The sequence below is a fragment of the Streptopelia decaocto genome (assembly GCF_964273445.1).
Source record: "Streptopelia decaocto genome assembly, chromosome: 12".
NCBI lineage: Eukaryota > Metazoa > Chordata > Aves > Columbiformes > Columbidae > Streptopelia > Streptopelia decaocto.
Genome location: NC_138667.1, coordinates 10,023,274 through 10,046,212, shown reverse-complemented (window position 1 = coordinate 10,046,212; position 22,939 = coordinate 10,023,274). Strand labels below are relative to the sequence as shown.

The 22,939-nt window shown below is 37.4% G+C and overlaps 2 protein-coding genes across 4 annotated transcripts in view; both read left to right on the top strand.

Moving 5' to 3' along the window:
* The first annotated feature begins 140 nt into the window (after positions 1-140).
* On the top strand, positions 141-22,291 carry DDX46 (DEAD-box helicase 46). 3 transcript variants are annotated; one of them, XM_082063649.1, is made up of 24 exons: positions 141-267; positions 2,519-2,704; positions 2,984-3,124; positions 4,740-4,857; positions 5,174-5,339; positions 5,638-5,780; positions 6,146-6,256; positions 7,167-7,332; positions 7,703-7,823; positions 8,169-8,344; positions 8,781-8,902; positions 9,714-9,792; positions 11,630-11,712; positions 12,453-12,617; positions 12,981-13,143; positions 14,065-14,258; positions 14,832-14,969; positions 15,613-15,762; positions 16,424-16,621; positions 17,179-17,397; positions 18,698-18,842; positions 19,519-19,592; positions 20,338-20,416; positions 22,008-22,291. In XM_082063649.1, exons 1-23 carry the CDS (start codon positions 251-253, stop codon positions 20,383-20,385), a joined length of 3,123 nt encoding a protein of 1,040 aa, XP_081919775.1. In that variant the 5' UTR covers positions 141-250; the 3' UTR covers positions 20,386-20,416; positions 22,008-22,291. The 3 variants fall into 3 exon arrangements, with proteins under 3 accessions (XP_081919775.1, XP_081919774.1, XP_081919773.1); XM_082063648.1 differs by having other exon boundaries at positions 21,254-22,291; XM_082063647.1 differs by having other exon boundaries at positions 20,338-22,291.
* The window catches only part of LOC309445147 (UPF0461 protein C5orf24 homolog), a 20,022-nt gene continuing 17,420 nt past the window's right edge, over positions 20,338-22,939 (top strand). The window contains exon 1 of the mRNA XM_082063652.1: positions 20,338-20,416. The gene's annotated coding sequence lies outside the window, so the exon portion shown is untranslated. The remainder of the gene's footprint in view (positions 20,417-22,939) is intronic.

Sequence of the window (22,939 nt, the reverse complement as noted above, 5' to 3'; positions counted from 1 at the left end):
ACGCTTCGCACTGGGAATCCCGCCGGGGCGGCCCCGGGCGGTTGCGATGGGCGGGACTGCGCGCGCCGCCCGTTCCTGCCCGGTTTTTACTGCCCCGGCTCTGCGTCCTCCGGCCGCCAGGGGGCGCGGCAGGCGGGCGGCGGGCCGGAAGCGGGGGGGCGGCAGCTTCCCGCCGCACCTCTCATCGTCCCGGGCGCTGAGGCGCGGAATGGCCGCCGCCGTCTAGAGCAGGGCCCGCGCCGCCGCCGCCATGGGCCGGGAGTCCAGGTGAGGGCAATGGGGTCGCCGGCTTGGCCCGCGCCGGGGCTGGCGGCTCCCTCGGGCCAGTGCGGGTGGCTGCGTGGGGGGAACAAAGGGCGGCGGCGGGGCTGACACGGCAGGGCCCGGGCATGGCGCGGGGGGCGAGGAGCTCGCTCTGAGGTGGATCGGGGCTCCGGGCCGGGCTTCAGGGCCCGTTCCAGCCGCCCGGCCGAGGCGCTGTGAGGGGCTTTGCGCTGCCCCGGGCGCTGCCCGTTCCGTCCGCCGCTCGGAGAAGCCGCTGTGGCCGCGGGCCCGGAGCCGCTCGGGCTTTGCGCGGCGGGACGCGGGATCAAGCGCCTGGTTGTGGTGCGGGGCATTGGACCCCCGAGCCCCTCCGGGCGCTGCCTTTCGAGAATGAATAGCAATGGCATCGTTAGTCGGGTAGCGTTTCTGACCTGGATTAGACGGTTTTGCTGGTTCTTTTGAAGTTTATGCAGGATCACGTGTCTCTTGTCCTCTCGTAGCTCGTACAAACACCTGGTGAGGTGCTGTAATTAACTCAGCAGTAACGGGATCGTGCACTTTTGTGTGTTTCGGGTTAAGCCCATGCTGCCAGATGATTTGGAGCTGTTCACATCTATCAGGCTTTAAATCAACTCCATGATTTACAAGTACTGTTGTGGCATATGTCTCTATTTCCTAATTTAACTATCAGATTTTAACACTGCAGCTGTGACAGAATAGTCCCTGCTTGCAGTTGTCCCCACACTCTAACAGCCTCCTTAGATCCATAACTGAGATTTATACTGAGAGGGGTGGATGAGCTGAAATTTTAATAACTGCCTTAGGTTCAACTTAATGATTTGGTGAAGAGCTGGGCCTCCCCATAGATATGTCTAAATTCGTTTTGAACTAGCTAGCGAATTAATTGTTGCCAACAGGACACCACTAGAGACTCAGGCTGCAAAATCTCCTCGGAACTGAATGCCAAAGTGCTGGCACTCAAGTGAGCAGGACTCCCTTGTTTATCACAGTTCAGCCACTCTTCTGATAAATACAAGGTTTTTTCTGTTTGGGCTAAAAATAATGTAAGAAGTGGGTTTCAACTTGTATTAATTTTCTATTTGAATACCTACAAAAAGTTTTAAAAGTGAAGAAATAGGAGGGTGAGAATGAATTTTGGGTGGAGATGAATTGGGTGGGCTGCTTGTGCTGGAGTTGGAAATATGCATCAGATTAGGGCTTTTGAAACCTGAAATCATACACTCAGTTTTATTGCACGCTGTAGAAGAAAATGTAAAAAAAAAAAAAAAAAAAAAAGTTTAGAAAAGGGGGGAGTATGGAGCAGATCTCACGACATTTTGTGACAGAGATGCGAAAGAAATTAGAGATACTTACACTGACAGATGTGGTTCAGTTATACTTCTAATAGGCAGTACATGGATATCATGCTGCTACTGTACTGATTCCAAATGTACATGATACCTAAATATACCAGCTTGCTGAAATAAACTGTATTATTTTTAGTGCTGATACTGGTGTAATACAACCCTGGGTGGCAACGGCGGAAGGAAAAGAAGGAGGTGTGGGGCCTGAAGTCTTGCCCTTGGTGCTACTTCCTGCCTGCTAAGCCTGTTGGGAGAAAGGGCCTGCGAGTCCTGGGCTATGGGAGGGCGAGCAAGAGAATTATTCTGACGTGGTGACTGAAAATCAGGAATTAGAGGAAGAGGAGATGGTTGTAGTCGAGGTCCCTCTGTGACTTGTACGCTTGTCACTTAGGCTCAGGGTTTTATGTTTCCATGTATGATGTTTCGGCAGCTTTTCCATTGAGCGGATGTATAATTTACCTAGTTTACCTGGGTAAAAATTATATATTGTATAAAAAGCAACAAAGAACAGTTTTATTTCTGTGCCAAATTTTGAGATAACTTCAAAGGGTCTTAGTCTTTCAGTGTGTATAATGGAAATCTGTGGATTTCTAAAAAGGAAATTGTTCTTGGTGTTCTCGTTTTCTCATTATGTGCCTATAGTAGTACTCTAAAACCAAAACAAAAATATCACCAAGTAATCCCTCTGATTTCAGCATCGTTAAGAATATATATATATATATATATTTATCAGTTTGGCGAGATGATTACAAATGTTTAGAAATTTAAATGGTCCAAGGAATCAGGATAAATAATTATTTTTAGCCTGTCCACCTAAATATGACAAATGTCCTTCAACTGCAAATTGTTCTTATGCTCACGTTCATCTTTACTGTCAATTTACAATGCAGGCATTATCGGAAGCGCTCTGCGTCACGTGGACGCTCTGGTAGCCGTTCTAGAAGTCGTTCTCCATCTGACAAAAGAAAGCGTGGAGAAGACAGACGGTCTAGAAGTCGAGATCGAGAACGTAGACGTGAGAGATCACGCAGCAGGGACAAGAGACGGTCTCGATCACGTGACAGAAAGCGTCAAAGGTATGAGTTCTCAGTTCTAATCAAAGTAGATAAAAGTACCCGTCATCTGAATATTGATGTTCTTACACTATAATTAGTTACTTTGCTGTTGTTCACGACAGATTTTACTATGCTTAGTGATTTTAGTTATTAAACAGTTTCTAGCTGCTGGTGCTGGAATTTGTAAGTTCTTAGTGGTCTTGATGATCGTTGGATTCCTTTTACAACCTGTTCCTCAGTAGCAGCCTAATATTATACTGTGATCACGTGCTAAATAAATGCAATTTTGTTCTGTGGCAGACGTTCAAGAAGTAGAGAAAGGGAACGGAGCCGCGAGAGAAGAAGATCCCGGAGTCGAGAGAGGAGGCGCTCTAGAAGCAGAAGCAGAGGTAGACGGTCTCGATCCTCCAGTCCAAGCAAGAACAGGAAAACAGAAAACAGGTATTTGTGTTCTCTAACAACAGTCAATGTCGTAGTAACAAAATTAACACTGAATTTCATTCTGAAAGTTTTGTAGTTCTTCTTTGTTATCTCACATTCCAGTATCAATAAGTAATGTTTTGTGTTCTGGCATGTATGCCCAAATTAATAAAGTACAGGTGCTCTCTAGCACAGATAGTACAATGAAGTATAACTTTCTTTAAACTTGTAAATTACTAGAGAATAGTAAGTTTTAGTTAGCAGATTTGCTGAAGTTCAGTGTTCTTAGTGATGTACTGTATCATTTTCTTTCTGAGATAAAGCACTTTATTTCTTTGGAAACATACTGGGCTTTTAGAAATGTGGGCAAGGTAGCAATAAGAGATCTGTAAATGGCATTGTGGTGACATCTGTAACAGAAATTTCTAAACTGCTGAATGTGCCAGTGCTTGCACCCGAGCTCAATGTTTCATCCATTCTTTGCAGGAAAAGTGGCCTTAAGAATGTAAGCCAATAAAGTTTGGAATCTGCTTTTTCAAATTGTATTTGTGCAGAAAAATATATAGTGGTAGCTTCAGAGAAGCTCAAGAAGTCTGCTTTGGTAAAGCCACCACCTGTTTCTCTGCGGTTTGTTGAATTATGTAGGTGTGCTGAGAGCTGCAACAGTTTGGATTTGACAAGTGCCAGTCTTAGGTGCTTACAGTTGAACAGATGTCTAGTAAATAGGCTTACTAAAGAGCTTGAACTCCTTTAGATGGTGACTTCAGAAACATGTGAAAACTGAATAAAGGTCATGTTCGTTTCAATCTATTTTAATGGAATCTTTAGATATTATTAAAACCAGCATATAATAATTGTCAATATATTGTCAAATGAGTGGGAAGTCCCTAAGTTTAACAGCAGTACAAAGAATAAGCAGGTTGATGACAATCTAGAAATTGTAACAAGCTGAAATCACAAAGTCCTTTGAAATAGGCATATGGTTTGTATTAGAATAGCCCAATGAAAAAGGCTTAAGGAGATATAATTGGTTTGGTTTGGATACTTTAAAAAAAAAAAAAAAATTGGAAGCAAGTCAGAATGATAAAATCTGTGATAAATGCATTTTTTTTTAAATGCAAGTCTGCATCTTACATTGAGTTACATGAGTAGCTTTTCCCAGGGAGAGGTGTTTTATGTCTTTCAGCCAGTATTGTACACTCAGGGTGATGTTCAAATTTCTGTGGCAAGGGGCTGCATCACTTTACCTTTCTCTAGATGTTCCACAAACAGGAATTTTTTTAGTATCTCTTTTCTAACTGCTGTCTTCAAGGAGGTGTAAAATAAACTGCAGAACCACTGGAGTATCAATTATGTATTCCGGAAGTAAGGTCTGCAACTTCCACCTGTAAAGAAATGAGAAAACCAGAATCAAAGCGTGTAAATCTGTGGCTTGCAATGTATACTACATTTCTGGTAGTCAAAGGGAATATTTCCATGAGATGGAAAGGTCTCTGGGAGGCAGTGAGCTTTGTAAGGTATTCGAAAACATAAACCTGTACAGGGTGTTCATAGTTCTGTTTCTATCCAGGACATGTGTATCCTTCTCCTGAGAAAAGCTGTAATGTTCTCAGAAATCTTTGATCTTACTTTGTAGATCAAGATCTAAAGAAAGGACAGATGGTGTGGAAGTTTCCAAAGAAAAGAAAAAAGACAAAGACGACAAAGAAGAAGAGAAAGATAAAGATGCTACCACAAATACTGTGGCCACTGAGGTAGACACTTTTAACACTGATAAATATAAAAGAGAGAATTTAAACCAGGAATTAAGTTAGTTGTAGATAACTGCATTGACAAAAGAAAACCTGTTCTTAGAGCTGGACAAATTCCACCCCCCCCCCAAGAGAGTATTCTCTTTAGTAATGAAGAATAAATCTATCTTGAAAATGTTATATTTGATGTTAGTATTTTTCACTTCTTTTGTGATAATTTTGTGGATGTCCAGTCTTATACAGCATGCTCACCCAACAGTTCTATTTGGCTAAAGCCAGTGGCCATTAATTTGCAGTATTTGATTGGTTTTTATCATAGAATTTTGATCAGAATAAACTAGAAGAAGAAATGAGAAAACGAAAAGAAAGAGTGGAGAAGTGGAGGGAAGAACAACGCAAGAAGGCTATGGAAAACATAGGAGAACTGAAAAAAGAGATTGAAGAGATGAAGCAGGGGAAAAAATGGAGTTTAGAAGATGATGATGGTATTTAACTTTTTATATATGACAGTTAAAATACTTTTCTTCCTAATGATGTTTTTATTACCCTATCTTTAAAGCATTTAATTACTTTTCAGAATGTGAACTATAAAATAACAAAGCCTAAATCTGGTCATGGCTTCAAATGAGATACAATTGAGATTAACAGACTGGAGAGATTTGTATGAGGAAAGATGTTATAGTAATGAAACTGGACTGTAATTCTTTGAGTAGACCAATAATTTAACACACATGAGCACTTTTTCCCTGTATGTTTTATGGTAATCTTTCTTGCTTGTATTAGATGATGAAGAGGAAACTGCAGAAGGAGAAAAAGAAGGCAATGAGGTTGAAGATGAAGAGTTAGATCCTTTGGATGCTTATATGGAAGAAGTAAAAGAAGAGGTCAAGAAGTTCAATATAAAAAGTGTGAAAGGTGGAGAAAAGGTAAAATAACTTACTAAGACATCTTGTCTTTGTCTTTTAAAAATAGCTTTATGTTTTAATATCAAAATGGCTTTAAAAAAAAGGCAAAAAAGAAATAAGTTAGATGCACTTAATGCCTGTTTGCCTTAACTTTAATTTCCTGATTTTTTTATCAAGCATTATTCTGATAAAATTTCACTGAAGTAAGTGAAAGGAAAAAGAACAAAACAAATCAATCCCACAAACAACAACCCCCCACCCCAAACAAACCAACCAAAGAGCATAATGCATTCGGAAGTACAAATATTTTATATATTTTATACAGTTTGTTTATTTTGATTTGTTTAATATGGTGATGCTATAATCTTTCTTAACTGGTTTTGTAGAAATCTGGACCAACTGTTACCAAAGTAGTAACTGTGGTGACAACCAAAAAGGCAGCTGCAGAGTCAAAGAAGAAAGGGGAGCTCATGGAGAATGACCAAGATGCAATGGAGGTAATGAAAGTGTCTTGTATTTCTAGTATGAAAAAGCAATGTGCTTCTTACAACAGGTGGGAGAATGCAGGTAGTCCTGGGATTTTTTCGTCTCCTGGGAGATAAACATTTAATGATTCAATTTGCAGAACTGTGGTCACAAGATTTTTGATTTTACACAGTTTCTTGTTACTTGTACTGTTTTTTTCAGAAATTACCGTCACAGCTTTGCTGTTCAGAGGTGGGGTTAGACAGATGAGAACTGAATGGGTGCGTCAGGTTGTCTGGCTTTGGAATCTTTCTTAATATGACTGGGCTGGTGTATGTCATGCATGTGTGTTCAGGTCACCTTACTGAAAGTGGGCAGGCAGTCCTGGTGACCCTGTGTGTGAACGTCCCATGAGGTAGTATAGAGTGTTTATGTTTGCAGCTGTATGTTCAGTTGCATGTATCTAATCTGAAAAAAATGAGGTCTTTGTGTTACATTTCTGCTGAATTTCCTTTTAGGTTTAAATATATTAATTTCTGTAACACCTGTAGGTTACAGATCTCACAACACTTCATAAATCAAAATGAGACATCTCTTTTAGCACAAATGAGAGGTGGATGTTCTCATTTTACAGTTTAGGAAACAGTAGAAAGGAATTTGATTCTATGTAGAGCTACAAAATGCTATTCTAAGTCATGTGTTCTGGTAGACAAAACCCTAAACCAAATTTACAAGCATTTTCTTTTACACCTACTATAAATAAAAAGGAAATAGATGAAAAAACAATGGAGACTCTTTATAGACCAAGAGTGGGTTTTCAGTATCTCATCTAATAGGGTGAGGAGTAACTGTTGCTTCTGAGTAAAGTTCCTCTATAAATGAAAAAACAGCCTCTCAGAATGCCAGTCATGCTAATTTACACACAAATTATAATCCACACAGTATTCCTCAGAAGAGGAGGAGGTTGATCTTCAGACTGCCCTGACTGGCTATCAGACCAAGCAGAGAAAGCTGCTGGAACCAGTGGATCATGGAAAGATAGAATATGAACCCTTCAGGAAAAACTTCTATGTTGAAGTACCAGAACTAGCTAAAATGACTCAAGAAGGTAAGGACAAATAGAACCAGAACACCTTGGGTACCACTGAAGAGAAGAGTGACAGATTTTAATGTGCAAAGAAACAGCAAATTATTTTGCAATATAAAGAGTATTTGTAGCAGCTTGGTATAGAAAAACACTGAATCAGCTGGATCACTTTTATTGATAACTTCATATAATTATTTGTGAGGCTTTGATTGAAAAATTTACCTAAGTCCTTTCTACCTACTTCTTGCATTTACGTGTAGCAAGCTAAAAGCTGTTTTTCTGGTGGTGATGAAAATAGTATTTCATGTTCAGGGACAGATCAAGATTATTTTGATCAAGGTAGTAGAGAAATGTAAAGTTTGACTCTGTTGTAATGTAAACTCTGTTTCAGAGGTGAATGTATACAGGCTGGAGATGGAGGGAATTACAGTCAAGGGAAAAGGCTGCCCCAAACCAATAAAGACCTGGGTTCAATGTGGTATTTCCATGAAGATTCTGACTGCCCTCAAAAAGTAAGCAAGCATGTTATGAACTATTTCACATTTGATTTAGCTCACTGTGTTCTATCATATGTTTACAAGGAAAACCTTTTTCTTTGTTGCATATTGTAACATGCCCATGTTCGTAGATGTTATACATAGTCATCAGAGTGCTTATCACTCAGTATTGAACTGTTACGCTACAAATGGCAGAAGGAATAGTTTGTGATTTTGCTGCTCATTTTTAAACTGTATTTTTTTAATGGCACTGATAGGTGTATCTAAGTATGAATATGGATTTTTTTTTCAGCATGACTGTGATTCACATCTGTCAAACCCTATTTTGTTGTTAAAATACCTTTTTTTCCTCTCTTTAAGACACGGCTATGAAAAGCCCACTCCCATTCAGGCCCAGGCTATCCCAGCCATTATGAATGGACGTGACTTGATTGGCATTGCTAAAACAGGAAGCGGAAAAACTATTGCATTTCTGTTGCCCATGTTCAGACACATTATGGATCAGAGAGCATTAGAAGAAGGAGAAGGTCCCATAGGTACAAAGCTTTTCTTTTCAAAATCGCTATGTAAATTAATAAAAGCTCACACACTTAAGAAGGATCTTCAGTTCTTCTCTTTGTTACAGGGAGGAATGTTTACTTATTAATGTCCATTAATGAGTGGCTAGTCCTAATTTAGTTAATGACCACCATGCTGTTCAGTGTTGTTTGTGGTGACAGTGCTGTCTGATGTTGTTTCAAGAGCACTTGCTTGTCCATATATCTAGGAGACCTTACTCTTTTGACTTTGAAACTTTGACCGGAGTTCCACCCTATTCTCATGCTGTCTTCAGTCTCTTTTTCTTAAAATTACAGTTTTAAAAGTACATATAAGTGAATTGCTTTAAACATCATTACAAAAGATCGATTTTTATTGTATGAATAACAACATATCTTCCATTACAATGCGTGATGAAAATGTTGTGCTTTTCAGCTGTCATTATGACACCTACTCGCGAGTTGGCTTTGCAGATTACCAAGGAGTGTAAGAAATTCTCAAAGACACTTGGGCTTCGAGTTGTCTGTGTTTATGGAGGAACAGGAATCAGTGAACAGGTAAGCAGAAAACATGCCTTATTTGTCAGATAACTCTTGAACTTCCTTGGTTCATGTTACTTTTGCAGTGAATTTAGTTCCTTTCTCTTTCCCATAAATTCAGTGCATGTGCAGCCTTCATTATGGATTTTCTCTGTATGAATGGTAGTAATGCAAAAGCTTGTTGGCACATAATTTAGCCTTAAACATACCGATCTCCTTGAAAATTCTCAAGTATGGTCCTTAAAAGTTTGTCTGTTTCTTTTTACATATGTACTGAACATGGCAGCAGTTAAACTACTAGTGGGATGTGATCCTTTGAAAGTCATCAAACTGTATTTTTGAGTTCCCCTCAAGATGACAAAAGCCAGAAAATGTTCACTTTGATTTATTAAGTTATCAGATCTTGCATGTTAGACTAATTTAGAGATTAATTTCAAGGTTCATCCTGCCCCCTCCCGTTTATGGAAACAATACAGTTTTGAATTTCTGTGACCATCTGTGATGGAACATGATTTATTTAGTGTCAGTTGTCCCTGATACAACGTGACATTTTTTATAGGCCCTTAAGTGTATAGAAGTCATATCCCCATTATAACCGCTTCAGCTGGTAGTAACTTTGGTTGTCAGAGGTTACTCTTTTGAAAAGTAAAGTTTTCCAAAAACTTAAGGTAGTTGCCAAGTGAAAGCTTTATATAAACAATTCATGTTGGTAGTACAGCTGTATTACAGTGTATGTTGTTTTCTTTTTTGCAAAGTGATATATGTTTAAAAAAAAAAAAAAAGCAAAAAACCCCACTCTAAGCGTTTGACTACTATGTTTTAAAATCAGATAGCTGAACTCAAAAGAGGTGCTGAAATTATTGTTTGCACACCTGGACGTATGATTGACATGTTAGCAGCAAACAATGGTGAGTAGAAAACCTTTTCCTATGGAGAATTTTTTTTATTTGTTGTGTAATTCTAACAAATTCAAAAGATCATGTATTTTGATAAATGGTCTTATGAAATTTTCTTATATCTCTTCAGGCTGCACTATCTAGCTATTGAGAATATGTAACACTAATAATAGGTTTAATCATATATTGGTTTGACTTTTTTGGGGAGGACAGGAAATACTACATACTTGAAGAGTTTCTGTGAATATTTATCACTGTTAAACTTATAATGTGCTGGCCCAAATCCTTTCACTTCAAGTCATTTATATAAAGGTTATTTAACAGTTGCTTATTTTGTCTGCCCATTGATCCTTTATTATTGTTAGTGTAGCTCAGCCGTTACCCACTTTTACTTAAGAGCGTCTGACTCTGCCTTCATCTGTTGGTTTTAAAAACCAGACAGACAAAGAAGCCCTCCCTAAATAACTGTTCAAAAGTAAAAGAACTGACCTTACATCAAATACTTAGATTGATTACACTGAGCCACTGCAGCTTTAAGAGGTTTTGTCCTAGTGTAACCATTGCATGCTTATTAGATAAAGTTTTATTATTAAATTATTCCACATCAAAACCTCTACTAAACTGTTGACATTATTTAACTTCTGTGGAAAAAGTACCTTCAAGACATATAGAACTGGGCTTCCAAGACTTAAATCGTCAAAGGTAGGTACATTAATGCTGTTCCCAAGTAATTTTACAAAGTTATTATTTGGGGATGAAAGTGTTAAGATGTTAAATAGATATGTAGATTTTAAGAAATATTTATTTTGTTCCTTAAGTATGAACTCCGTATCTTAAAAAAATGCAGCGCTGAATCTCTAAAAAAATAATTTGAGTATTCAGGTACAATTTGCTGAGGCTGAAAGGACCCAATTCTACTGTAGTTCGATAGGCACAAGTCTGAGTGATAGTTGTAGAAAATGTGAAAAACCTGTTCCATTCTGGGAGCATTGACAGTGTCACTCCAGAGTTGTTTGGAACTGAATGTGTTCACATTTATATAATTTGAGAATAAGTTTCTTAAATCCTTGAGTTAGATCCTTCTCGTGAAAGAGAATCTCTTAGCTATTTGTTTGGGAAGGCTAATTATCTAATTATCCTAATTAGATAATTATCCTGTCCATCATAATTTCAAAATGTTCACAGATATACAACTTGCTTATTTTGTTTCCAGCTGTCCCAGAGTTTGGGGTGGTTCTTAGTGTTAAACTTAGTCGTGTTAGTGGGTAGGTTTTAATCTTTATTTATTCATTTTGAAAAGACTGCTTACTCTGTTTTATGCATATTATTAGCAGCTAACTAGAATTAGTATGATTATTCTCAAGTAGCTATTTCTAACTCCAAGGAAGCGTTACAGATTGTATGTATGAAAGGAATTTTTCTGAGGCTGCAACAGTTAGCACTGGACTTTGCCTTCCACACATGCGCTGTAATCTCTAATATGTTTTTTTCTAGGTGGCGCTGTCAGATAATGGCTGATGTGGCTCCTTGCTTCATCTCAGTCTTAGTTTTATGATGTGTTTTGGCGAGGGCAGTTTTCTGAATTTTACAGGTTCTTCTGGCCCTATGATGGTATGCAAGAGAAGAGTTTAACAAAATAAAGGGCCTTGTGCATACTTACATATTTCCCAGAATGTATATGTGATTAAAATGAGAACATTAAAATTCACATTTAGTGAATTTTTAAAAAATTAATTAATGTATTTGTTAGAAGATAGTGAGACTATATAACATTAAAAAATTATTCCTGAGGGAAACTAGATTTCCATTTGATTTAGTTTCCCATGTGTTTTTTCCTCTCCTTTCACAGGTCGGGTGACAAATCTCCGTAGAGTCACGTATGTTGTACTTGATGAAGCAGACAGAATGTTTGACATGGGTTTTGAGCCTCAGGTAATTAATGACATGAGTGATAGTGCCACAAGACGTTATTTTCCACTTAAAGGATTTTGCAATGCTATGTTATTATTACACTGCCAATGAGTGTTCAAAAAGATGTGCTACATATGGACAGCAGTTTAAACTGACTCTTTAATTTTTCTGTTATCCTTATGTGCTTCGTTTTTGATAAATTCTTAGATTTTTTATTTTTCTCCAAAATACTTTTTTTAATTATTATTTTTTTTTACACACTTGTTTTGGATACTTGTGACCATGTTGTAGCCCTATGTAATCCCTTGATGCAGGTGTCATGGTAGTAGTTGTATTCTGCTTGTAAAGTCTTCAACATATCCTGGCAATGTTGTGCAGGAGACAGGAACGAAATGTTGGTGACAAATAACTTGCTGGCTTTGGACATCTAGGACTCGTTCAGTTGTCATCAGGCTATATTGTCCCCCCAAACTAGGAATATTCCTCTATTTTGTCTCTTGAGCTGTAGGGTTTCTGCTGCATGTCTTCAGATTTCTGCTGGGCTGTTGTCGGCTTGCATATTGCCACTCAGCTTCCTTTCAAATCCAGCAAGTTTTGCCTGTCTTCCAATGCCAGGACCTGCATCCCAAGAGGAACTCTGTAAAGAAATGCTTTGTGGTCTGTGTCGTGCAGATCCCGCTGAGCTTTAAAGACAGCTCTAGGTGTGTATGAAGTTCAATTACAGCACTTGGGTATTAACTAGGAATGTTCTCTTCACCCAGGTTATGCGCATTGTAGACAACGTCAGGCCTGATCGTCAGACTGTCATGTTCTCTGCTACTTTTCCCAGAGCTATGGAGGCGTTAGCTCGGAGGATCCTGAGTAAACCCATAGAAGTGCAGGTGGGAGGCAGAAGTGTTGTCTGTTCTGATGTGGAGCAACACGTTGTGAGTATCGCATGTCTGCCTCGCTTAGCTTCTCATTTGCTTGCAAAAGACTATTTCCAGCAATATTGAATGTAAACCAATATACCCACAGAGATTTTATTTTTAGTTTAGTGACCATATTAAACATGAACTCAAAATAAACTAACACCCTAATCTGCAGATGCAATGCAATCACCTTTTTTAAAAAAAAAACCCTTGGTTTTATACCATTAAGCTGAACAGCAGTTTTGCCACTAGCTGTGGAAACAGCCTGAAAAGTCATCTTGTGTTCCTGATTTTTATTTTTATACACCCTGAACATGTTTAATGACTTAAGATACATTTCATACTTTTTCTACTTTGCTTTTTTATGTCTTTTTCCAGGTTATCTTAGAAGAGGAGCAGAAGTTTTTGAAGTTGCTGGAGCTCCTGGGACACTATCAGGAGAAAGGATCAGTTATCATATTTGTAGATAAACAAGAACACGCAGATGGGTTGTTGAAAGATTTAATGAGAGCCTCTTATCCTTGCCTGTCTCTTCATGGAGGTAATCTGCAATCTTAAGGATTCATATTAACAACTTCAAATTAGAATATTTGTATTTGGTAGTCACAAAGAGAGGTTACTTAGTTCCTCTATAGTACCAGTTATTATTTCTTCCTAGGCAGGTTTTGCTTTATAATTGGGAAAGATATTTGTCTCTTAATTTGAAATAGACATGATAGTTTTTCGTCATTACTCTTTATTGTTTCCTGTGAGATGTCATCAGATGCCAGATCTTTTCTGTGCAACAGGATTGTGACTGAGAGTTAACACCTCTCAGGGAATATTGCTGCCTACACTATGGTAGTGACTGCCATTGGGGGAGTATTATATGGTATTTTTATTTAAGATTCTGAAATAATCGCAGCTGTTGTTCCACTTTTCTGCCATCAAGTAGTAATATAACAGAAGTAGTTTAATAGCAAGAGAAGGAAATCTCTTTAAAATATTGTCCCAGGCATTTTAAAACTTTCTGTATGTGATGCTCCTAAAAATACTGTAACCAGTAAGTGCAAAACCACTGTGCATTTAGTGCAGCAATGGAAGAGAGAAAAACAGTCTGATTTGCCTGAGATTTCTGTTGCCTTTAGACAACAGACAAAGCCTCCAGATGAGGTCTCAATTGGATATAAGAAGTCAAATAGAAAATTATCATAAATAAGTTTTTGAGGATCTTGGTATGGGAAAACAACTTGCTGTAGTGGAAAATAAAAAAAAAAAAAAGAGATTTTTTTATTCTGAATAATAGACTAAGAGATATATTATTTTGGCTAATGTATTTTGCCTGTAAAAGTGTGAATGTATTGAAACTTTATTAGCTTAGGCTTTTGGTTGTTTAAAGTTGGAGAGTGTTTTGAGCTGTGTACAAATTCTTTTGGCTCAAAGAGCAAAGCTTTATAATTAACTTTTCTCTGGTTTCTTGCAGGTATTGATCAGTATGACAGGGACAGCATAATTAATGATTTCAAGAATGGAATTTGCAAACTTCTAGTGGCCACGTCTGTAGCAGCAAGGGGCTTGGATGTAAAACAGTTGGTGCTGGTGGTCAATTATAGCTGTCCCAACCATTACGAAGATTATGTGCACCGAGCAGGCCGAACCGGACGAGCTGGCAATAAAGTATGTATAACCAGGTGCCTCTTTCAGTTATTACTGAATTTTTTTCCTTATCTATTGTTTGGTCAAGGTGTTCCCCAGAGATAGCTACAGAGGGACTAACTTACATTATTGGTGGGAAGAGGGTTTTCCTTTTGAGTGCATCAAAGGTTTCTGAGTGATGATGTGTGAAATATATTCTCATTTTTAGCACTATGGAAGTTGGAACTTGCATCTTCTTCTGATGTATGAATCTTCTTTTAAATCCCATTTGTGGCTGAAAGTCTGGGTGTTTTTCACTGGTGCAAATATGCCCAGCTGAATTTATAAGACACTATTTTCCAAGCTTTTAACAATGACAGGATCGAAAGGAAAGACTTCAGCTTCTACTGCCTGTGGTTGATGACCTTGGTATCTGCTTCTTGGGAAACCACATTATTCATTCTACATTCTTGCTAAACAAAGTTTATTCATGAGCATCATAGGTACTTTTATTGACCAGAACAGCAACATCTGTTTAAGGGTGCTTCAAAAAAGTTAGAGATAAAGTATCTTTAGTGTTTTTTCTTGATTATCTTTTAAATTAATTTTGACCAGGGCTTTGCATACACATTCATTACTGAGGATCAGGCACGGTATGCTGGTGATATCATTAAAGCTTTGGAATTGTCTGGGAATCCAATTCCTGCTGATTTGGAGAAGCTCTGGGCTGACTTCAAAGACCAGCAGAAGGCTGTAAGTAATTCTTCCTTCTGTAGTGGACTTTGGTCTGGGTTTAATGCGTATGCACGTTGGGTCCACTTGTACAGAATATACACGAGTCATCTCACTGACCATTGAGAATGCACACGAGTGCTTAGGTAAGTGTGTAAGTGTTTTCAGGATTGGGATCTTGAATCATTTACCGGGTTTTCCTTGAGAATTTAATTCTTATCAACTGGTATGTGACAGAGGAGTGCCTACTGTATAAAGGGTACTTTGGCTTTTATCAAAACTCACATAAATTAAAGTTCTTCCACAGAATTTGTATTATTATTTCCGGAGCTCTCCCCATCAGAGGATCTTGCTCATGCTGAGAAGAGTGACTTTGGAGTTTTTTCTGGAGGGTTTTATTTACTTACTTTGAAAAGCGTTTAAAATGCATATTTACAGAAAATCCCAATAATGTATTGTTTCTATCTGCTGAATTAACATACCTTTCTATGACACTTCATTGTAAAATACAGTTCTTAAAATATTAAGAGCTCTCTAAATGTACTAGGATTTACTTTTTAAAATAAATAACCTCAAAATTATTTGTATAATTTTACAGTTGTTTTATGGCTTGGAATCAGGGTTCTAAACTTCTAAGTGTGAAAATATATGGTTTTGTTTTCAGGAGGGAAAGTTGATTAAAAAAAGCAGTGGATTCTCCGGCAAAGGTTTTAAATTTGATGAAACAGAACAGGCATTGGCTAATGAAAGAAAGAAACTACAAAAAGCAGCTCTTGGCTTGCAAGATTCAGATGATGAAGATACAGCTGTTGATGTAAGTACCTGAAAATCAGATTTAAGTTGTTTAAGGATTTCTAGTATATTTGTTTTTTCCCCAGTAGGTTACATAACACATTGTGGAATGCATGGATTTTTGTTACTCCATGTCCTACACTGCTGGCTTAGTTAACTTCCATGAGTAAGATCTGTATGTATTCTTTGATATAAAAGATATATAGCTGTGAAGGTCAAGATCTATGGGAATCTTGAAAGTCTCTTCCTGATTTACTGGTATTTTATACTTAAAATATGTAGCTATGTAAATATCAGATAAATTATTTTCTTTGTAATATTAATCTTGCATAAATGAAATAGAATGATTACCCTCAATTACAAACATGTTTTTACTTGCAGTGTTTTAAAGAAATTCATGTTAGCCTCTTCTGTTTTTAAATCCCTATTAGATTTCCTTTCTTAATGTTTTTTAGACTCCTGATCATGACATTGAAAGTAAACACTATGTTCAGAGTTTTTCCTGATTATTAGATCATCTGTTCTTTTTGTTAGTTTTAGTTTTGTGTAGTCTTCTACCATTTATACAAGGTTTATTTCTTTAAAAGCATGTAAACTGAATGCACCTTAGTGTTTTCTTTCTTTAGGATGATAAGATTATGTAATGGTCAATGCAGTGATCTTGTAACTGTTATTTTCTTCAGATTGATGAACAAATTGAAAGCATGTTCAATTCAAAGAAAAGAGTGAAAGATATGGGAACACCAGGAACCTCAAATGCTCCTACACCATCAGCTGGGAACGCAGAAAAACTAGAAATTGCCAAGAGGTTGGCTTTGAGAATTAATGCCCAGAAGAATCTTGGGGCAGAGGCACAAGTCTTGGTCCCCTTCCACTTTAAGGTCAGGCTCTTTGCAGAGCAATTTCTTTTCTTTTAATAAATCTTGTTCAGTTACTTGTTTGGCAGTTGCCATTTTATTTAGTGTTTCTGCACACTAATAACATACTGCATTATTTAGCTAATTTGTGGTTATAACTCAGTTATAAGTTGTAGGATTTGTAATTGAGCTAATATGATAATAAGATTTAATAGAGAACTGGAAATTCTTTGTCTGCCCTGGCAAAGATTTAATTCATTACTTATAAAAATCACACAATTAGGTTTTGTCAGCTTTAGCAGAGTCGCAGAACATCCTTCTCTGCTGAAGCATGTAACACACAATCCATTTAGATTTAGGTTAATGTGGTCTGGAATGTCCAAAGGTATTCTGAGATGAAGATACAAAAGACCAGTAAGATCTTTTCTAATGCAAGTGTGAGAGGAGTAACAGAGAGCCATTTGGAGAATATATTTGTTATGTGGACGATTACATTACGCAGAAAGCTTTAATGAAAGCTTTGGTTTATATTGGACTTCTTTTGGCTACCTTGTTTTCAACATGGACCTACTTTTTTCCAGGATGTGATGCAGCAGGCTACAAATGCCATCCTGAGAGGAGGCACAATTCAAGCTCCTACTGTATCTGCCAAGACTATTGCAGAGCAGCTGGCTGAAAAAATCAATGCTAAGCTCAATTACGTACCCATAGAGAAACAGGAGGAAGAGAAGCAGGATGGAGGACAAAACGAATCCTTCAAGAGATACGAAGAAGAATTAGAGATCAATGACTTCCCACAGGCAAGTAACTATTTTGCTCTAATCAAGTGTAAATGACTGTTATTTAACAAAGGCTATCTTTGTAGCTTAGGTTACACCAATAAAATATTTTGTCTCTATTTCTTATACCTAATTAAAATTACTGCGTTATCTGCGATTGCTTCTCGGCTTAGACACACAATGCTTTGGACATATTCCAGAGAATATCAGAAAAAAAAGCATTCCTTATCATACAAAATTTTTTTTCACCCTCTGCCACTGACTTCTCTCTTATCCAAATCTTTGACACTGTCTGGCAGTTTATTTCAAAGGCCATACTGCTGTGACTGATACTGCTTTTTTTAATTACCTCAGTATTTTTGCCATTCAGAATATTGCTGCTCTAGTTTACCTCATCTGTTATTTTGAGGATTTATATTCCACTGTATCAAGCACAAAGTCTTTGTATTTATCTTTGAGGTTCTGTCCAGGTTTGCCCTATTTTATCAAGTTACTATTAGTTTATTACCCTTCCCTCTCCAAAATCCTCCTAATTCTTATGCTAAGCAGTTTCTCATCCATATAACTTGTTCTAGATTTTATAATTTTGCTAAGGATCCTTCTAACTCTTTAAGGACAAGCTTGCTGGGTGCAAAACATTACCCGCTCCTAAAAGCTAGTTAGATAACTGTTCCATTTTCTGCATATGTGTGTTTGCAAATAAATTGTAATTTCATTGTCTAATGGGATGCACTTATTTAAAATGAAATGTTTTTGAGGATATTGTAGAGATTTGGGACATTTTTTTTCTGAAAAGCACCTGGCAGTGTTTATTCCTTCAGCTTTATTGATGGAGATTTTAAGGTTTACTTGTTTTTGTCTTTAACCAGTGAACTGTTTAGAAATAAACAGCATTTATTTTGTTAAAGGGAAATACTTGCAGCCATTAACAGTGTATGTTTGCTCTTGAAGTCTATTCCTGTACAAAAAGTGCTAAATAAATTACTTGAATGCTGCTGCAGAAAATGGTGAGAAAAAGTCATAAGTTTTAAACTTCCAGTGTCACAAAATGGAGGGGGTTTAGAGCAGCAGTACTATGCATCCATTCTCTTTTCTCCTTTTTCTGTAGCTTTATCTTGCTGACACAAGAGGCAGATATTTTTAAATATACTTGCATTAAAATAACTCGTTAGAATTTCAACCTACATTTTTTAAAGTAGAATGCTGTGACCGATTTTCACAGCGCAGTGTTCTTGTTGTCTCAAATGTCACCTAACCTTTGGCTTGCCGGTGTGTGTGATCCGTTTCTCTTGCTGATCCTCCCACATCCTTTTCCTTGCAGACTGCCAGATGGAAAGTTACCTCCAAAGAAGCGCTACAGAGAATCAGTGAATATTCTGAAGCTGCTATTACAATCAGAGGAACTTATTTCCCTCCAGGCAAAGAACCCAAGGAAGGAGAACGAAAGATTTATTTGGCTATAGAAAGTACGTATTCTTTTTATAAACGTCTCAAATAAAGATACAACCTGACTTTTATAGTGAGACATGGAATCTCTATAGTCAGAGTGTCTGGACTCTCAGTTACAGACCCACTGTAGTTACTTTGCAAATTAATATAATTACTAAAGACACAATTGTTTATCTTTATACACTTTGCCATATGACCCATGGGGGCCACAGAGATGCCTCTCCTGAGAAGACTAACTCACCACAGCAAATATGTACAGAATCGGTTTGGAGGAGATGGAAAGAAAAGAGGAAAAAAATGTCATGATAAGCACAAAGATGTCTGTGCCAGTGTGAAATAAGGAAGAAAATGGAATTGTGTAGGATTTGACTGGTGTAAGAAATTGCATCAACTACTAGAACAAAGACTTTGCATATCTCAGGATAGTTGAGTAGAGGTTTTTCTCAAAGAAACCGCAAGTCCTATGTGTTTCTGAATAGTGTCATTTATGACTGTTTTATGTATCTTCCTTGTAAGAGGAGACAGTCTGGCTGTGGCAGTCTATACAGTACTAGAGTGTTCTTCGGCAAATAGTTGAGGATATTCAGCAACTTTATAGTGTTTCTGACAATAGCTTCACAGACAAGAAGTGCTTATTCTGTAGGCTTCACATACAGAAAGTGTTAAAGGCAGTAATACTTGTTTTGTCTTCAGGTGCCAATGAACTGGCTGTACAGAAAGCAAAGGCAGAAATCACACGACTTATAAAAGAGGAGCTCATCAGATTGGTGAGTGATACATCCAGAATGCAGAGGGGAAGGTGGCTTAATTTATGCTTTAGGAGATCAATTTCTGCAAATGTTGACATTTTTATTAATATTGGGGACTGGGACCTATAGATCTCAAAACCATTGTGTCGTCAAACAGCCTAGAAAGTAGATTGCTGTGTTTGATCAGCCAGACATAGGGCTGTTATCAGCCAGCAGGTGGAGGTAACACATTAACAGAGCTTTTTGACTGGAGACCCCTTCAAGAGTTACCTCCCAATGCATTTCCTAATTTCAGCACCATCAGGCTGGGGGTAGGAGAATTATTCCCCTCATTTTAGTACTTTAATATTTTATATGTGCTGAGGGATTTGTTTTGCCATAACTTTACCCAGCTAATAATCTGCTGTGTTCAGCATATTCTTTTTGCAAATAAGATACTGTCTTGAGAAATAGTATTTTGAGTTCTCTAGTAGAAGAAACTTCACCTTTTGCTAGAATAACCTTCAGTGATGCTGCATTAGACTGGACAGTGTCTTTGGCTTTTTCTCATCAGCAGCCAGTTCCAGTGGTCCTGTTGAACCATTATTGATAGTTTTCTTTCTTTTTCAAAATTGTTGACCTCCCCATACAAATATTTTCCAAAAGAAGTTGCCAAGGAGCTGCTTATTTACACGTAATGTGGTATTATTGTTAATGGGAGTCTGTTGCAATTGATTTATCCATTTTCACTTGTAACTGTGATTATTCTCTCCTTTATTTGCAGCAAAATTCATACCAACCAACCAACAAAGGAAGATACAAAGTTCTATGAGTATTTGGAGTTTTCTGTCTGCCAGTGGTTGGTGCGTGAAACTTTGTGGCTTCTGTTGTTTTTGCTGTTTACACTGCTTATTGTAAATTAAGATTTTTTTTTTTTTTTTTTGTCTTGCGGACATTTTTTAACAGAAAATTGATACTTGCTGAAACGTCTTCATTCTCTCCACTAAAGTTATCAGTCTTAAAGCAGACCAGTTTTGGCAGAGCATGATTTAATTTAAAAGTGCAGTTTATATACTTTTCACTATAAAGAATATAAAATAAAACAGATTTTACTTTTCCTGACAGACTATACTGTTAAGTAAATTAAACAATGTTGGGATTTGTGTTGGAAATTGTTAGAATGTACCTGGTTGGTTCACGCCATATCAGTTTCTACTGGAAAAATGATAAACCACCAAAATAAAGGCAGGATTTTCCCCTGATCCATAGCATCTCTCTGGCTGGTTCCACACACACTTGTGCCCTGTACAATTGTCCCGCTAAGGTCAGAGTCTTGCAGTGATCAGAGTAGAGAATTTTATCCAGAAATACTTGAGGTCTAGTTTTAAGATCGTATTATCCTTTTCACATCCCATTCTATCTTATCATCCAGGTAATAGATTAACTCTTTGGGGTTTTTGTAAAGTGAAATGTTTTGTAGTACGAAAATAGTTTTCCTGGTTTTTTCTAAGCATCTGAATTTTAGGATTTGATTTTCTTTCCTCATTCTCTGCCATAAGAATGAAAGCCTGTTTAGTTTTAAAAGAAATTATCAGAAAAAAAAAAAAAAAAAGAGAAACCTTTTTTGTAATGAAATATGACCTGGTCACTTTTTTATAGTGTTCTTATATATACATTTAATGTGATTTTTTTTCCCCCAGGGTTGTCGTCTTTATTATTGCTAGGACATGGCTTTAAGTAAAAATGAATAATGATATTTATGAGTGAATTCCACAAATATTGATTATCATTGCATTCAATAAGCTACTGGGACAGGCAAGACCTTTCTTTTTGAGGTCTTATCCCCATAACCATTAGTATTTACGATGGACATGTAACTACTCTTAAGCATTTAACTTTCCTGTCTGCTTATCTGGAGCCTGGGCGGTAGCAATTTGAATCGTCTCATTCTAGCAGCCGCAAGACTTTCAAGATGAGGACTTTCAAAAGGACTTTTGTAGAAAGCTTTTCTTACCTGACACATTCAGAAAAAATGTGTTGTTTTAAAACAGCTGTGTATATACTGCTTTAACATTCGTTAGGACAAATCATACAACCTGCATCATGGCTGTATAAATTCACAGCTTCTGTTTCCCAACTTTAGGTAATTTAAATGACTATTTCTGTTTGCATACAACTGTTACTCTCATGTCAGTGTACTTTATTTGCCATACAGGAAAGTAATGGTCATACCAAGTTAACAGTATATAGTTAGGATGAGAACACCCAATACTTGCCAATATTAATACATTGAGAAGAAGCAAGCACACAGTAGCACTTCTCAAAATTTAAAGCAGAAATCTCAAACTAAAGCCCCATGGTTCCCTTTAAATATGTTGGGTTTTCTTCTGTTAAGAACAGGGTTTTGATATGTTCCACACAACTTGTTTGTTGAATTGTCTGACTTTCTGACAGTGTCCCCTCAGAAGAGTAACAGATTTTGGTGTATTTAATGAAGAGCACTTTCAAGTTTGGACAGTCTGACGCTTCTTTAAAAGTCTTGTTTCAAAATGTTCATCTATATATTGGTATCTCCTAAAAAAGGCATGATGGAGACATTTTTGTGATTTCCAGCTTTGCACTGTTGGATTTCAGAAATGCAACAATGTATAATCTCTAACTTACTGGGGTTTTTAAATGCAATGTCAATATTCCTATGTTTTTTAAATTCCAACAAAAATAAAAATAATTTCAATGTATATTTTTCAGAAAATGTCTTTCTGAATAGCTCATCTGTTTTCTGCACTTACATTGCTTCTGCATTTTTTTCTATGACAGTTAACCTCGTACTTTTTGGAATAGGGTGATGTGTACAGTAACTAGTGCTTGTGTTTTTCTGCTAGAAATGTAATGAGATGCAGCTCAGGCTCAGTTAAGAAAGTTGCAGTGACGGTGTTGGATACACAAAACCAGGAGCAAAGTCCTCATGAGCCAGAGGAGAAAAATCTCTCAAATTAACAAACACACAAGTTGTTGGTTTTTTGGGGTTTTTTAAGTGGAAACAAGATAATAAAAGTAGAAGATGACACAATAATGAAAGATGTTATGTTGGATGCTTTCCAAGTGTGTCCATGGCTATAGACAAGATCTTTATAAACATCACACTTTGGTTGCTTTCCAGGGAATCTTGCCCTGCACAGATTCCTGTCACCAGTTGATGGAAGAGCACAGGGATGCTGGGTTTGTTTGTTTGTTTGTTTTTTATTTAATACGTATAAGCAGTGTTTGTTCTGTTACCTGCCTACAGTGATAGATACACTGCCAGCTTTCTAGGTTGCCTTATGCTTTCAGTGCTTGGGCAAAGAGTGGTATTTTTGGGTGGGTAAGTGATAAGTATTTGATTCTGG